Source organism: Manis javanica, chromosome 13 (genome assembly GCF_040802235.1).
Source record: "Manis javanica isolate MJ-LG chromosome 13, MJ_LKY, whole genome shotgun sequence".
Classification (NCBI taxonomy): domain Eukaryota; kingdom Metazoa; phylum Chordata; class Mammalia; order Pholidota; family Manidae; genus Manis; species Manis javanica.
Window position 1 is genome coordinate 99387957 of NC_133168.1, and position 15830 is coordinate 99403786.

General features: G+C 59.7%; 2 protein-coding genes across 2 annotated transcripts in view; both read left to right on the forward strand.

Moving 5' to 3' along the window:
- The first annotated feature begins 1378 nt into the window (after nt 1-1378).
- Nucleotides 1379-7056, forward strand: DIRAS1 (DIRAS family GTPase 1). The gene is made up of 2 exons (XM_037018575.2): nt 1379-1483; nt 3958-7056. Exon 2 carries the CDS (start codon nt 4026-4028, stop codon nt 4620-4622), a length of 597 nt encoding a protein of 198 aa, XP_036874470.1. The 5' UTR covers nt 1379-1483; nt 3958-4025; the 3' UTR covers nt 4623-7056.
- A 1928-nt stretch (nt 7057-8984) lies between these two features.
- Nucleotides 8985-15830, forward strand: part of GNG7 (G protein subunit gamma 7) — a 103292-nt gene continuing 96446 nt past the window's right edge. Inside the window, exon 1 of the mRNA XM_037018222.2 lies at nt 8985-9081. The gene's annotated coding sequence lies outside the window, so the exon portion shown is untranslated. The remainder of the gene's footprint in view (nt 9082-15830) is intronic.

A 15830-nucleotide genomic window follows, 5' to 3' on the forward strand; every position in this document is an offset into this window, starting at 1 on the left:
GCCATAGAGCGGAGCTGCTGCCTGCGCCCGTGCGCCTCCGTGTGAGTCAGCCCGCCCTGGCCGGGGCTGGCATCCGGAGGGGCAGTAGGGCCGGCCCAGTGCAGGCCGGTCACGCGGGAGACCAAGGCAGGCAGGCAGGCAGTTGGAGTGGGAGGCAGCGGGGCTGCTGCCTGGCAGCACCTGTGTGCCTGGCAGCCCATGCAGACGTCAGCCTAGCTGCTCCCAGCAACCCTGAGAGGCAGGACAATGCGATCTTCATTCACACATGGAGAAACCGAGGCTCAGCAAGGCTCTGGGCTGGGCTGGGACGCAGTGACCCTGACCAGAAGTCGCCGTCTGACTGCCCTCAGGGCTGTCTCCATCTCTGGCTCAGAGTGCCCTGAGCTGCCGGTGGCCAGGGGACCATCTGCTCACACACCTCGCGGCAGGAAGCCCACCTTCCAAAGGGCATCTTTCACCCGCTGACTGCTCTGGCTGCAGGAAGTCCCCCTGGTGGGACCCTGGGGTTGGCCTCCCGGTCAAGGGGCGCCTTCGCACAGGCTTGGGGCCTGGGGCTGTCGGATGCCGTCCCTGGTCTGGTTGCTGTACCCCAAAGCCCAGTGTCCTCTGATATGAGTCTCTGTGCTCCTTTTCTGGGGGCTGGGGGACCAGTGATGGCACCTTGTTGCCTTAAACAATGACACACACACGTCAAATGCACAGATGCTTCGCTTATTCTCAGAGACAACTTCCACTTGAGGAAGATGGGCAGTTTCCTGCCTGACTGCAGACCATTCCTGGAGCCCCTTCCCTGAGACTCCAGGTCTGCCCTGTCCCTGTGAGTGGGCTGCCCTGGCACCACGCAGCCCAGGGGGCGGCCTCAATTCTCTCCACCTCATCCCTTCCAGGGCAAGGCCCCTGGGGCAGGGGGGGTGGTCTGCAGGGATATCCCCATTGCCCATGCCCCCGGGGCCGCCTCTGTCCACTTTTTTGTTGATTGGTTTCTTATTCATTCAAAAAAGGCACCTCCTCTGTCGCGGGGCCCTGCGCTGGACCACGACCCGCACCAGGGGAGGGGGTGGGGATTCCGCTTCGCCGGCCCCCGGACCTGCCATTCTGCCATCTTTGTCCCCCAGAGACCCCGGCTCTGCCCGCTTCTGGCCCGGGGCCTGGTTCGCGGGGTGACCTGGGACACGCCAGACCCCACTCGGGGGGTCCCGGGGCCGCAGAGCCCACCCCTCCGCGCTCCCGCGCCCCGGCCACCCCCCGGGGCCGCAGACCCCACCCGCGCGCGCCAGGCGGGGGTCGGGGCGGCGCGACCTTGGCCGGGCGCGGGTCCCGCGGGAGGGGCGGAGCGCGGCGCCCAGCGGGCGGGGACGGGCGGGGACGGGCGCGGGCGCGGCGGCAGCTCGGGCGGCGGGCGGCGCGCGGGGGGAGGCGGCGCCCGAGCGGACACGAGCCGGCCAGCAGCAGCCGCGGCGGCGCCGCAGGGACGAGCGCCCAGGTAGGCGGCCGGGCCGGGGCGCGGGGCCTGCCGCACCCACCCGCGGGCCCTGTCCCCGAACGCCCCTCCTTTGTCTGGGCCCCCACCCTCCAGGCCCGGCCCTCGCCGGAACCCCCTCCCCAGGGCTCCCACCTCGGACAGCTCCCTCTGCCTGCCCCGCTCCCCTGCAGGGCCTGGGGGAGCCCCCGGCCCGGCCTCCCCTTCCCCGTAGGCCGGCCGCAGCCCCCCTCGGGGCTGGCGGTCCGCTCAGTCAGGGGCCCCCCAGGAGGAGTCCGCGCGCGCCGGCGCAGCCCTCCGGCCGCCAGACGCAGCCAAGCCCCTCGCCCAGGAGCCGCTGCCTTCGGCGGCCTCCTCACCCCCCCCACCTGGACCCTCCTTGAGTCAGCGAGCCCCCGGGCTGCCCCCCGAGTGTGCCCGCCCGCCCTCAGGGCCCCTAGAGCAGGCCCTCTCATCCGACCCCTCACTGCTCAGGGAGTCCCTAGGTCAGACACCCCCAGCCCCAATAGGGCAAACGTCCTGTGCCCCCAGGCCCTCCCTCCCTGAGTCAGGGCCTGCTTTCTTGTGCCCGAGGTCCCTGCGGCCCGTTGGCCTGGCTGGGAATCTCGGTGGGCTTCCTTGCACAGGACCCCAGGCTGTGTAGCCAGCCAGGGCAGGGTTCGAATCCCGCTCTGCTCTCCCTGCTGTGTGACCTTGAGCCAGTGCCTCCCCACTCTGAGCCTTGGTGCCTGTGACCCCCTCCCTCCACTCCCACAGCGCAGGAGGTGAGGGTGGGATTCAAACAGCCCCATAGGTGCCTGGCGTGGACTTGGGGGTAATTGAATGGGAGGCTCCTAATTAGCAATACCAGGCCCCAGTGAGGGCCCTTCTGGAGGGGCCTGGAGCCCTGCCGGGGTGGGGGGGTCTGCACCCAGAACAAGGCAAGCGTGGATCTGGGGCTGCAGAACCAACTGTCACAGGCCGCCCCAGGCCCCTGGCCAGTCGTGGCCATGTCTGGCTGCACACCGGTGTGCTCGTCCCTGTGGGTGCCCACCCAGGAAAAGGGTAGCGACTGCAGTGCTGGCCAGGTCCCCAGCCTTCTCCTGTTGCTGTGCATGCCGCCAACATGCCTAACCATCAACTACGAGTTAGTTCCGCTTAGGCTCCTAGAAGTGGGCCTGGCGCACACTAAGTGGGGTGTGCGCCGGCTGTTGTTATATTTTGCCTTCTATCTTTTTCCTTTGAGCATTCAGAATGTGCCTACACAGCCCCTCCCAGCCAAGCGCTTTACAGACCGAGCCCTCAAGATAGGTAATATGATTGCCCATCTTTATCAAGGTCTCCCTCGTGCCAGGTGCCTACCCCATGGAGGAGGCACTGGGGCTGTTTCCATCACAGATGAGAAAAGGAGGCTCAGGGACACCAATTTCCTCTCCCAGGTGCTCGCTGTCAGGTGCTCAGCCTTGGGTCTTACATAGTCCCCCACACACCAGAGGGAAGCTGCTCGGCTGGGGTGCCATCTCACTGTGTCTCCTCTCTCCCACTGCCCCCCACCCCCCGTGCTGAGGGGCCTTCAGAGACCCTGGGAAGGAGGAAGGGGAGGGGGGGAGTCTCCTGCCTTCTCACTCCCAGCCCAGGGTCCAGCCCTCACCTCCATCATCTCAGAAACTGCTGTGCTGTGTGACCTCTCAAGGCCACTGGGCCTCTCTGAGCACAGGAGAGGGGAAAGATGACAAGAGAACCCCTCCCAGGGAGCTCTGTTCCTAGGGATGTGTTGCCCTCCCTGTACAGGAGGTCCAGGCAGGCTGGGGTCTAGTCTGGGGCAGAGTTTAGGAAGTGGGGCTTGTTCTCATCTCCAACCTGGCATCACAATTTGCAAATTGTGATCCTTGGCCCTCCGGCTTCAGGATCACACTTAGGGAATGAGGGGAGGAGATGGCTTTAAAATAACACAAGTTCCCAGGGCTCTGGCCCTGCCAGCACCTGCCCCTCATGTAAAAGATGCCCTCCCATGCGGCTCCCATGATTGAGGAACCTGTGGCCTAGGGAAGAGAAGGAAGCCTGTAACTGGGGAGCAGACGGCTCCATTCCACCCATTTCACAGCAAAGCACACTGAGGCTCAGGGCGGCTTTGCCCAGGCTACAGAGCCCAAGTCACTCTGGGAATAGAGGGAGAAGCTGGGGCAGCCTGGGGGGCATGCGGGTGGGGAAAGAGTCAGGAGTGTGCACGCTGATACCTCCCACCTCTCCCAGCCCAAGTCCTCTGGGAATGCCTTTAGACCCCAGATTTTAGTGGGGGGAAGAAAGCAAAGGGGCCTGATGCAGAGCAGGATTGCAAACTCAGCCAAATCAACCCGAGAGCTTTGCCGCTCACAGGAGAAAAAGCATCTCCTCTGAGAAAGCCGCGGCCGGATGCCCCACTCCAGGCCGGGAGCTGCCCCTTCCGGCCGGCCGGCCGGCCAGCGGTCTGTTTGGGCCTGACACCTCTCTCTGCACAGGGTCGGTCTGGGGTTCTAGCAGCCAGCACGAGCCCTCCCGGCCCTGACCCCCCACCCCCACGTGGAAGATGCCTGAGCAAAGCAACGACTACCGAGTGGTGGTGTTCGGGGCAGGCGGTGTGGGCAAGAGCTCGCTGGTGCTGCGCTTCGTGAAGGGCACGTTCCGAGACACCTACATCCCCACTATTGAGGACACCTACCGGCAGGTGATCAGCTGTGACAAGAGCGTGTGCACCCTGCAGATCACCGACACCACGGGCAGCCACCAGTTCCCGGCCATGCAGCGGCTGTCCATCTCCAAGGGCCACGCCTTCATCCTGGTCTTCTCCGTCACCAGCAAGCAGTCGCTGGAGGAGCTGGGGCCCATCTACAAGCTCATCGTGCAGATCAAGGGCAGCGTGGAGGACATCCCCGTCATGCTGGTGGGCAACAAGTGTGACGAGACGCAGCGGGAGGTGGACACCCGCGAGGCCCAGGCCGTGGCCCAGGAGTGGAAGTGCGCCTTCATGGAGACGTCGGCCAAGATGAACTACAACGTCAAGGAGCTGTTCCAGGAGCTGCTCACACTGGAGACGCGGCGGAACATGAGCCTCAACATCGACGGCAAGCGTTCCGGCAAGCAGAAGAGGACAGACCGCGTCAAGGGCAAGTGCGTCCTCATGTGAGCCAGGACGCCCTCCCGCCCGCCCGCGCCGGCCGCTGTCCGGGCCCCATGCCTCTCCCCACACGCCCACCCGTCCCCCTCATCCCCACCTTCCCTCTCTGTCTCTCCCTGTCTCATCTCTTCCTTCATTCACCATCTACGCCAGGGAAACAGGTCCCGGCGAGCCCGAGGCAGGTCTGCGGCCCCAACCTGGCTCTGTGTCCCACCTCTGCCTCCCCCACCCCGCCCCGTGTCCTGTCTGCACCCTCCAAAGCCAAGTGCTAGAGGGGGCCCCTTGACCTGCACATGGGGAGATGGGGATGCTACCTGTCCCTGTTGGCACTGCGGACGCTGGGTTTTCCCTGTCTCTGTCCATCTCCATGTCTCCCAGGACCCTCATCTTTCCCCCCAGACATCTTTCCAGGTCTCTTACCCCCCAGCCAGGCCTGCACACCCCACCCCCCTGCCTTTAGATCACTGTGACCTTGCCGGGGGAGGGGGTCAAAATGCACATGGACCAGATTTGTTTTCTCCTATTTGGTGTTCAACATACAATGTCCCTTCTCCATCCCTCATGACCTCTGGCCTGTGCCCCCCACCCCGGGTCTCAGACCAGCCCTCCTCTCACCCATGTCCCCACAGCTTGGGTGGGTGGGAGGCGCCTCGCAGGATGGGTCTCAGGCCTCCAGGCAATAACCACAGGGCCTGCAGCAACACCTGCCAGCCCAGAATCCCACTCTTCACCCAGCCTGGGTCTGGGGCAGGAGGCCTGTTAACCAGCCGACGGCCACACAACTCCAGGGTCTGTTGGGTGTGAACATGAAGGACCTTCCCAGACATGGCCTGCAGGCAGTTTGGCACAGTTTGGCACCACCGAGCCCTGGGGCAGGGGGACCTGGGGTGTGGGGGAATGTCGGGGCACAGGGCAGAGCTGTGCCCAGCTCACTTCCTCCCACCCACTGTGCCCCAGAGAGGGGACCGCCCGCGGATGTATGTTCTGACTGTGTTTGAGAGAGACTCTAGAAAACTCTACACCCCTGGGCCCCTGTGGGGCTGCACCTGACACGTATGAAGGTGCCCTGCAGCCCAGGTTGGGGGTGATCGTGGGTTGGTGTGTTTGTGCAGTTTGGTGTGTGTATGCAGACAGCCTGTGTCTGAGTGCGTGTCTTGTGTGCACCACGTGTGTGTGGTTCTCACTGGATGGTATGTTTATGGGCCTGTGTATGTAGTGATGTAGGATATACGTAGGGGACTAGGGCAGTTGTCAACAGGTCTGGATATTTGTGTCAGTGTGAACCTTTGTACCGGCATGAGCCTGACTGTAAATGTCTGTATTTGCAGGAATGTATGACAGGGTTTGTCAGAGAGCATCTGTGAGTCTGTTTGCTCTGTCTGAGGAACATTAAGCCTATCTGACCTTGTAGCAAAGTGACTCTCAGCTCAAACTCTGCATCAGTCAGCCATTGCTGTGGAACGCATGAGCACAAACTCAGCAACTTGAAACAACGTACGGTTATCATCTCCCAGTTTGTGTAGGTCAGGGGTCTGGGTACGGCTTAGCTGGGCTCTCCGCTCAGGCTCTCTGGAGGCTGCAATCTGAGTGCCAGCCAGGCTGCAGTCTCATCTGACGGCCCGACTGGGAAGGATGTGCTTCCGCACTTGGCCATGGGCAGCACGCATTTCGCTGTGGCCGCAGGCCTTATGTCAGCTGCAGCTCTCCTCAGCTCCTTGCCACAGGGCCTCTTCCTGGGCAGCTGGCCGCACCGGGTGTCAGGAAGGCATGCGTATGTGTGCTTATGCCCGTTAAGGCTGACCTGTGGTGTGTGCGTGTGAGGCAGAAGCCATGTGGCCATACATGGGACCACACGGGACTGTACATAGGTAAGAGGGATTGTTTGTGTCCATGTTGGTAGCAGTGTGTTTGGTTTTCTGTTCACTCCACAAATGTTTACTGGCTGCGCTATGTGAGGGAAGGAGGGAGTGTGTGTGTGTTTGTGTGTATGTGTCCCTGCCTGGCACATGGACAGGCCAGTGGAAGCATCTGGCTGAGCACAGCTGAGCCCCTTTACCCTGTGGTGGGTTCAGGGCCCAACAGCAGCTGTTGTTGCCCCCTCCCCTGCCTTTGGAGTGTTTCCTGGGTCCTGAAGGTGCTGGAGAGGGTGGGGTTGGGCAGGGGTCTGCGGCCCTTTCTCAGGGACACACCCTGATAGCACAATCTCCCTGGGGCCCTGCCTGCCTCCAGGCCTCTCCTGACCCTGGGAAGGAGGGGCACTGCAGCAGGAGGGGCCCATCCTGCCTGGGCACCCCTGGTTCTTGGGACTGTGCCAGGCCATGCTTGCTGTGACCCCACCCCTGCCCCATTTCCCCCCTGCATGTGGGTGCCCCCTGCCCCCCATTGGGGTCTGTGTAGCATTTGCTGTAGAAATAGTCTTCCTGCAATAAAGAAGTGGACCCAGCATTCGCCACCAGTGCCCTTTCTTTGGGGTTGGGGGGTTAGCTCACCAGCTACAAAGGATGAGGAATGTGAAGGGTCTGGTGTACGTGGGGGGGTTGGAGAGGGGATGGGATGAACAAAGGGACTTTGGGAAGAGCTTGGACTTTCCTGACACCAGGTGTTATGGGAACATTTCAGTACTACCCCAGGGGGCTTCCCACAGAGATCCCATAGGCCATGCTGAATCCCATACTTACTGCAGCCAGTGGAGGGGATCTGAGCCCCATTTTACAAGGGAAGGAACCACAGGGCTTCAGCTTCCCTATCTGCTAAATATTGGCTCCAGAGTGTGCAGATTTATAAGCAGGGGCAAGACCCGGGTGAGGAGGGCGAGGAGGGCGAGACACCGTGCATAAGCATGGACCTTCAGGGGCGGACACCAAAAAACTCCACCACTATCAAGATACCTATTATAATGTGATGTTTGATGCAAAGAACACATGGTGAGCAAAAATGTCTGGGTTTTAAATAAAAATAGAGCCCGGGCTGGGGAGAAGCAAATGAGGTGGATTATGCAAATGAAGAATAAGCTCTTGTCTGTCTGTAAAATTGTGGTGTTTTGTTCATCCTGGATTATTTCTGTATTTAGTCTGGATTTTTTAAATATTGCGTTAATACAGTATTTATGTTGATGGCAAGGGTTTTCTTTCGCTCCTTTAGGTTTTGGATTTGAGCCAAGTGCCTCATGTGCCCCCCCCCCCAGTCCTGGCCCTGGTTTGTTTTGGGGGCCACATGGTGACTACCTGGAGTGAGGTGTGTTCAGCCACTTCCCCTAATCGCTATAGGATCGCCAGACTGACTTTTCAAGTGCCTACACGTCTGGATTTCTTTTTATGAAATGTCTTGATTTTTAAATGTTGGCAATGAATTTAAATGTTTAAAAGGATTTTGGGGCCACATCCTGCCTGGGGGGGCCAAAGGTTTTCGACCTTTGTTTAGATAGTAACTCATTTGGGGAGATGCTGGCCGGAGAGTGAGGTGCCTCGGGCCCCAGGCACCTGGTCCTCTCTGTGCCCTGCAGGGGCTGAGCAGGGAGCTTCCTATGGGGGTCACAGACGCCCTTGGGGAGCCCAGCTGGGAAGCCAGAGGCTGAGATCAGAGAACATCTGTGCTGCACAGAATCCTTAGAGCCCCAGAATATGGTGGCTCCATCTTCCTACGTAAGGAATTCTCCCTTTCGTGACTGCTGGGTGCTTTTGGACACATACCAAATGTTTTCCAACGTCACTCACCCGGGAGCTCGCTAAAAATGCACATTCCAGGGACCCAGTCCCCAGAAATTCTGCATCACTTGATCTGAGGAACCTGCTCTTTAAGACCCAGGCCCAGGAATTAAGACATTGAGAAATCCTGGAAATGATGAGACAGGCTTGGGTGAATGACTAGATTTTACTCGAGACTGTTCCCACCTCTGTAAAATGAGGGTGATATAATCTCACCTCATGCGGAGGGTTGAACGAAAGGGAGCGTTTTTTATTATTGTCCTGCAGCTCAAGTGACCGATAGGCAAGGACATTCTTCCATGTTAGCTAGATTTCGGGGTTTGAAAACCGCAGCACCGCCAGGGATTCGAACTCGCGAAGCGTCTAGAGACTCCTTGAAGTCGCTAAGTCACTTCTGAAAACCCCCCTGGGCTCCGGCCGCGGAGTCTACCGCAGACTACCTATTGAATATTAGCATATCCCTGCCCCCCCGCGCTGTTTCCCGCCAGCCAGTGGTCAGCCGCGGTGCCACTCAGCGCTCCACCTCCCGGCCCCGCCCGAGCCCCGCCCCGCCCCCTCCCTGGGCGCAGCCTACCCCGCTGCTTGTCCTGCGCCCCGCCCCTGGCCCGGGCTCCCTCCGCCGGGACCTGCGATTGGCCGCCGAGGCCGCCAGTGCCCGCCCCCGCCCGCCGGCCCCGCCCCACGGAGTGGAGCGAGCTCTCCCTGGCCTGCGGCGCGTTCGGCTGCGCGGCGGAGCTGAGGCGGCCGCGGCGGCCTGAAGGCAGGTAAGTCTCTGCGCCGCCGGGGCCGGACTGGGGCAGGGGTCGGGGCCGGCTGAGGAGGGGGCTGGGCCGGGGTTCCGGGCTGGAGTTGGGGGTCGGGGTTCCCGGCTGGAGTTAGGGGTCGTGGTCCCGTGAGGAAGGGGCTGGGCCGGGGTTCCGGGCTGGAATTGGGGGCCGGGGTTCCCTGAGGAGGGGCTGGGCCGGGATTCCGGGCTGCACTTGGGGTCCGGGGTCGGGGTTCCGGGCTGGAGCTGGGGGCCGGGGTTTCCTGAGGAGGGGCCGGGCCGGGGTTCCGGGGTGCAGCTGGGGGTGGAGATCAGTTGGGGAGGAGGCTGGTGGAATCAGGCGCCGGTCAGCTGGGGACGGCGGAAGGGGTTGAGCTGGGGGTGGACGTTCTGTGAAGAGCCTGGGGCTGGAGTTGGGGGAGGTTAGCTGGGGAGGAGGCTGCAGGGGGAGGTGGGGGTCTGGGTCAGCTGGGGAGGAGCCTGGGGTGATGAGGAAGGAAGTGGGGGGGCCCAGGGTTGGTGGGATGGGGGCTGGGAGACCCCAGACAGGTGTTTTGGGGGCGGGTGACTAGGAGGGAAATGGTGGTCTTGGTTAGAAGTCAGAATTGTGGACAGGCGAGCCCCTACTCTTGGGGGTCTTATCATTTGGTGCAGAAGGGGGTGGGGTGGGGCAGAAGCCCCTCGGTGGCAGTGAGCTGGAGGAGACGAGTTCAGCATACTCTGGGGGAGTCTCCTCCTAGGATGGGGGTGTGCAAGGGACAGTGTCTTGGGAGGCAGAAAGCCTCCTGTTGGTGACTGAATTTTTCAGGAAGTTTTGGGCTCAGGCGCGAGGAACCCGGGTGGCAGTTCGGGGACGGTGGATCGGAGGGATGTGGGCGGCATATGATTTTTCTTAGGGAGCGGGGGTTGCTAGGGGCTGGGAGGGGCGGGAGGAGACAGGCCTGCTGCACAGCAGCCGGGAGGCCCCCACTGTTGCTGGGTGTCGGTGAAGCCAGCGCCAGGTCCACAGCCCCTTCGGCTGGATGCTGAGGGCTTGCGGAGATCAGCGTGGTGTGGGCTCCGATTCGGGGGCCTGTGCTGCGTGCTTGGCCTCTTGGAGGTTTAGTTTACTTCTGTGTAAATGAAACAATGAAACAGTAGCGGGCACCTCGTGGGACCTTTGAAAGGGTCAAATGAGGGGAGGTGTGCACCCAGCATGCTCCTGGCACGTGGCGGGGGTACATGAGGGGCTGGTGTTCTGGCTCTCAATTAGGGTTTCTGGGGAGGGGAGAAGGCGGATGGGGAGAATTACTGGGGTGTCACGGATGAGAAGGAAGGAGTCACCTGGAGCTTGGCTCCAGTCCTTCAGTCTTGGGGTACACGTAGGAGTCACCTTTAGTGCTTTACAAAAAAATCTGTCTCCCCCAGATATATATGCATATATATATATATGTTTGCATTATTAAAAGTGAGGAAAAACAAAAACAGGAGCATCTGCCTGTTCCTGACGCCAGGAGATTGTGGCTTGTCAAAGAACCAGCGCATGTACTTACGAGGGGGCCGCAGGGGGCATTCCGTTAGGTGTACCCCCCAGGAGCTATTCAGACATGTACCCCCAGGGACTGTTGGCCCGGGATTACAGGCTGTTTCAGTATATGAGCTTTACAGCTTGAGTTCATGTGACAGACCCCGGTCTCCCCCTCGGTGCTGTGGACATTCCGGCAGGTTGTCCTCTGAGGACTGGGGGCCGTCCGGGCACTGTGGGAGGACCAGTCAGCACCCCTGGCCCCACCCACTTGACGCCAGGAGCACCCCAGTCATGATGCCCACAGGTGCGTCAGACACCGCCCAGTGTTACCTCCGGGCAGGACCACCCTGGGTGAGACCCCCTCTTGCAGACAAAACTAAGTGAGTTTCTCTTGAGAGACCCCATCTCACCTTTGATCCTTAGGAGCTTGGCTTTTAAACTGTCTAGTGCTCTCATTTTGAGAGGAAGAAAAATAAGACAGAGATCACACTGCTTTCAGAGAATTTTAGAAATGCTGGCTTCTTCCTAGGTGGATCCTTTGGGACACCTGTGTATGATCAACTGATCAGACGTAGGCATTGAAAGATGCCAAAGTTTGCGATTTGTTTCTTGGGTCTTGACCTAGTGCATGGGACCCTGGGGAAGCCTGTGCTTCCAGTAATTCTTGGTCTTCTGCAAAAAACATGCTGTGACCGATGCCATTGCTTTTTGTCCTTATTTCAGGAGCCCAGGGCCCTTGGTTTGGGGGGAGGATAGACCAGCGTGAGCTGCCCTCACACAGACATACAGCTTGGTGTCTACTGAATGGAGGCAGTTGTTTGTGGACCCTATGGAGTAGTGTAAGAAGCTCCCTCTCCCATTCAAGGTGTTATTACAGGTTTTTTCCATTTGCATTTGCAAACAAATTAGCATCTTTAGCATGGCATTTACTAAATCATTCCTATTGAGGTGCCTTTCTAGTTTCTTATGAAAGTGTCATTCTGCCTGGCTTCCATTCCTTTAGAATGTTTGGGAGTTTTCTCAAGAGGACAAGGACAGTTGAGCAATTGTCAGGTGTGGACACCAGGTTGTTCTCCCCTTTGCATTGTGGCCTGTAGCTGTGTCTTAACTGGATCTCTGTCCTGGGAGGGTTCGTGTGGCATTCGCTGCACGGGGACCTTGGTGATGTCGGGAAGCCTCTGTCTGGTTCTGCTGTTCGTCCTGGACCTCGCCTTTCACTTCTTTCTCGGGCTACCCTTTGGCATGGGTAGAAAGTTCACTGTGTCTGTCACCCGGGAGACCCCAGAGACCAGAGGGGATACCTGAAAAGGTGGTGCCACTGTCCCAGGCGGTCCCGACCTTCCTCCTCACCCACACTTCGATATTGCATCTGGTCCTGCCAGCTTGTGGGCAGGGGGCTCTGGACAGCTCTGAGACCCTTCCAGAAACAGCTGCAAGTTCTCCTCGATAACCTTGCAAAGGAGAAAGTATTACTGCTTTTCATTTTTTAAACTGAGGTGCAATTTCCATATCATAAAACTCAGCCATTTTAAGCTACGGTTCCATTCTGCAGGAAGTTCATCGAGCTGTGAAACCATCCCCATAAACCCCTTTTAGAGTCTGTCACCCCAGTAAGGTCCCCCACCCCCAGCCCCAGCCCCCAGCCTCACGAGTCCAGATTCTGTTACGGATTCGCCTGTTTTGTGTCATGGAAATGGAGTCACACACTAGCCTGTGTCTGGCGCCTCACTGAGCACTGTGTGTTCAGGGCCCACCCACGTGTGGCTTGTGTCAGGGCTCTCCTCCTTTACGTGGTGAGTGATGTTCCGTGTGTGGTGGACCGTGTTTGTTTACCATTCAGCGGACATCTGGGGTGCTCCACTGTCAGGGCGGTGCAGAGCCACGCTGCTGTGTAAGTGGTTTCTCCTGGGCACTCGGTGGTCCCCTAAACAGCCTGTGGGGCTCTAGTCCGGGTGCCAGCCCTCAGGGTTCTACCTTGCTGTCTTTGTCTGTGTTTCTTTTCCCCAACTGAAGTGCTTCGTTGTCTCTTGCTCAGACCGTCCCGTCTGGGCTGGCAGGTCAGCCTCAGATCCCCTGCCCCCCCGGGTCGGCTCTGCACGACCAGAACTTGTTCTCTAAAGCATGGAGTCATTTGCCCTTTCCCTGCCACCTTCACCAGCTTGTCACCCTCTCAAGAGAATCAGGACTCCTCACCCAGCCTCGGTATCTCAGGACCTGGTTGCACCCTTCCTTTCCAGAGCGACCTTCACCTTGACCCGCCCCGTCTCCTTTCTCCCTGCCACCTGCCCAGCACCTAGCCTGCCCAGTACCTAGCCGCAGGTTTCCTGGATGGCAGGGTTTGCTGTCTCCTTTGTCTGAAGCTTCCCTTCCTTCCTTCCTCTCCCCAACAAAGGCTGGTTGTGTGCCTATTTTAAGCATCCGAATGGGTGCCAGGCGCCGGGAGCGCCATGTGAATGGGATGCTTGTGTGTGTTGCGGGGAGGTGGGGATATGGGGGACCTGGGCCATCCTGCCCCTGGCCCTGCTCTCTGAGTCGGGGTCCCTGGGGAGGCATCGATGGGGGTCAGGCCTGTGTGCTCCATGAGTCCACAGGTGCAGTGAGGGTAAGAAGCCTTTCGGGGGGTGGAAGGTGGGGCTCACCTGTGTGTGTAGGGCATTTGGGGGAAGAGGCAAGGCAGGAGCTCTGCACCGAGGAGAAGCTGGCCGGGGGACAGGCAGGGTGACGTCTTGTGTGAGCACCGAGGCGGGGCTGTGTCTTTCCCTGTCACTTCGTGCAGAGTCTGTCCCCCTGGGCGCCACAGACATTTGGAGCCAGGTCGATCTCTGGGGGGCCACCCTGGGCACTGTGGGGAGCTGAGCAGCTGCCACCCACTTGATGCCAGGAGCCCCCCATCATGATGACCACAGATGTCCCCAGACAGGGCCCCATGTCTCCTTGGTTACACCAAGGCCCTTTTCTCAGTGGCCTCTTTTTTCTTTTTATTTAGCCAACAGTGGCGGGATGTGGCCAAGTACTGGGTGTATATGGGACCAACCCCTGCTGGGTCCCCCGCCCACCAGTCACTGTGGGTCGAGCCTCTATCACACTCCAGACACAGTCCCGTTTACTTCCCTCCACCCTCCATCCCTGCCCAGTGCCGCCAGGTGCCCTGACTCAGCCCCACGCACCCACTCCCGTCCACCATCCTCACCGCGCCTAAGCCTCCGGTGTCCGCCACCTGCTGGTTGGAGGCGCGGCGGGGAGAGGGCCCCCCCAGGAGCAGGAAGAAGCCTCAGTCTTCCTCTCTGAAATAGGCATGGTGCCGCCGAGTCACCCCAGAGCATTAGATGAGGTAAGTCCACTGTGGGCAGCCTTCTGGGGCCCAGCCTTCAGCAGGTGGGTGCCATGCCTGCAGTGAGATTCCCACCCGTGGGCTCCATGCGCCTGTCAGTGTGCTTTGTCCTGAAGAGGTCCCATCAACTGCTTTTTCTACCATTTTATTTTAAACCCAGGGACTGTTTGTGTGGGTTGCTTCTACGCCCATCAGGGTTTCTTTTTTAACAGCTCTGTGGAGATAGAATTCCCATACTGCACAGTTCATCCATTTAAAATGCACCATTCAGGGATTTTCAGTGCATTCATAGAGTTGTGCAATCTCACCATAGGTGAATTTAAAACATTTCTGTTACCCCAAAAAGAGCTCTGTCCCCATGAGCTACCACCCCCTGCCAGCCCCTCCCCAGCCCCTGGCACCCATTAGCCACACTCTGTCTGTGGATCCTCCTGCTGTGTGGACGTGTCACAGAAATGGGGTCACACGCCATGTGGCCTTCTGTGTCCGGCGTCTCTCACCGAGCACTGTATGTTCAGGCCGTCCATGTTCGTATTTTCTGGCCGAGTAATATTCCACTGCAGAACGCATCACGTTGTCCTTGTCCGTCCATCGGCTGACACACGCGGGCTGCCCCACCTTCTGGCAGTGTGACTCCTGCAGCTGTGAGCACACGTGTGCGGCTTGTGTGCGCAGTTCTCAGTTCTCCTTGTCGGTGCTGGCAGTGACAACACATGGTCCATCCCTGGTTTCTGAACCTAGAGGTCATTTGTGCATCGTGCCTGGCGGGATCTTTGTCCGTTTGCTGTGGCCTTCACAGCCCAGGGCTGGGGTCTGGAAGACTTTGCGGTCCTCTGGCTGACCCCACTCAGCGGCTCCTGCCCCCCCCCCTTTCTGCCTCCGAGCCTCCCTGCACCAGTCCGCCCGACCAGGCAGCTTTCTCTGCATGGTTGATTTTTCTCCTGCCCCAAGCAGGGCCTCACCCCTGCTGCCCTCGCCTGGGGTGGGTGCCCTGCGCACTCTGCTTCCACGAACTCTGCCTGCTCGCTGTCAGCCATCCCTCCCCGGCCACCCCTTCATCTCACCCTGCTCCCCACCTGCCCTTGGGTCCCGTGTTTTCCCCATAGCCACCTCTGCTCTGCAGCCACTGGGTGTCCCGGCCCAGGTTTCTTTAGCCTGAGTGTCCCTTCTTGTTGGTTGTTTGTCCCCCTTCCCCTCCTCCTGCCCCAGGTCAGGGGTCTGTGACTTGCTGGTCACTTCCACCCTGCGTTTAACATTGTGCGTGGTGGTTCCCACCTGGGCGTGCGCGGACCCCAGAGGCAGCCCCTGCGGTGCCCTCTGCGGGTCTGTCTGCAGGTAAGGAAACCGAGGCTCAGTGAGGGCGCCGGGCCAGCAGGGCCCCAGCCCCGGGCTCTGCCACCTCGTAGCTCTTCCACCAAACGTGTGCTGCCCATGTGTGGGGTGGATGTTTTAGTCTCCGTGAAGGAAGGAGCCATGCTTGCTTCTGGCCACAGAATTGGGTGTGCGAGGTGGCTTTGCAGCGCTTGCCTCCTGGTGTGTAAACTTACCGACCTTACATGAAAAGATGCCCAGGGAGGTGCTTGTCGCAGCCACAGCGGGCACCACTTCACCGCCTCCTGGACCACTAGAGCCAAAGGCAGACGATGATCCGCCGTGGTGAGGATGGGAGCCCTCATGCAGCCATGGGGCACTCGGTCTGGTGGTTTGCCGAAAGGGTTACCCCTAGAGTCACCGTGTGACCCAGCAAGTCCACTCCCAGGTCTCTCCCCCAGAGAAATGAAAATACATGTCCACACTAAAGTCCACCCACATGTGCAGCGAGGTTCACAACAACCAAAAGCTGGAACAACCCAATGTCCATCAACAAACAGTGGACACACACACACACACACACACACACGTGTCTATC

Excerpts from the sequence above, each read along its gene's own strand:
- DIRAS1 (XM_037018575.2), top strand. The coding sequence starts at position 4,026 with ATGCCTGAGCAAAGCAACGACTACCGAGTGGTGGTGTTCGGGGCAGGC.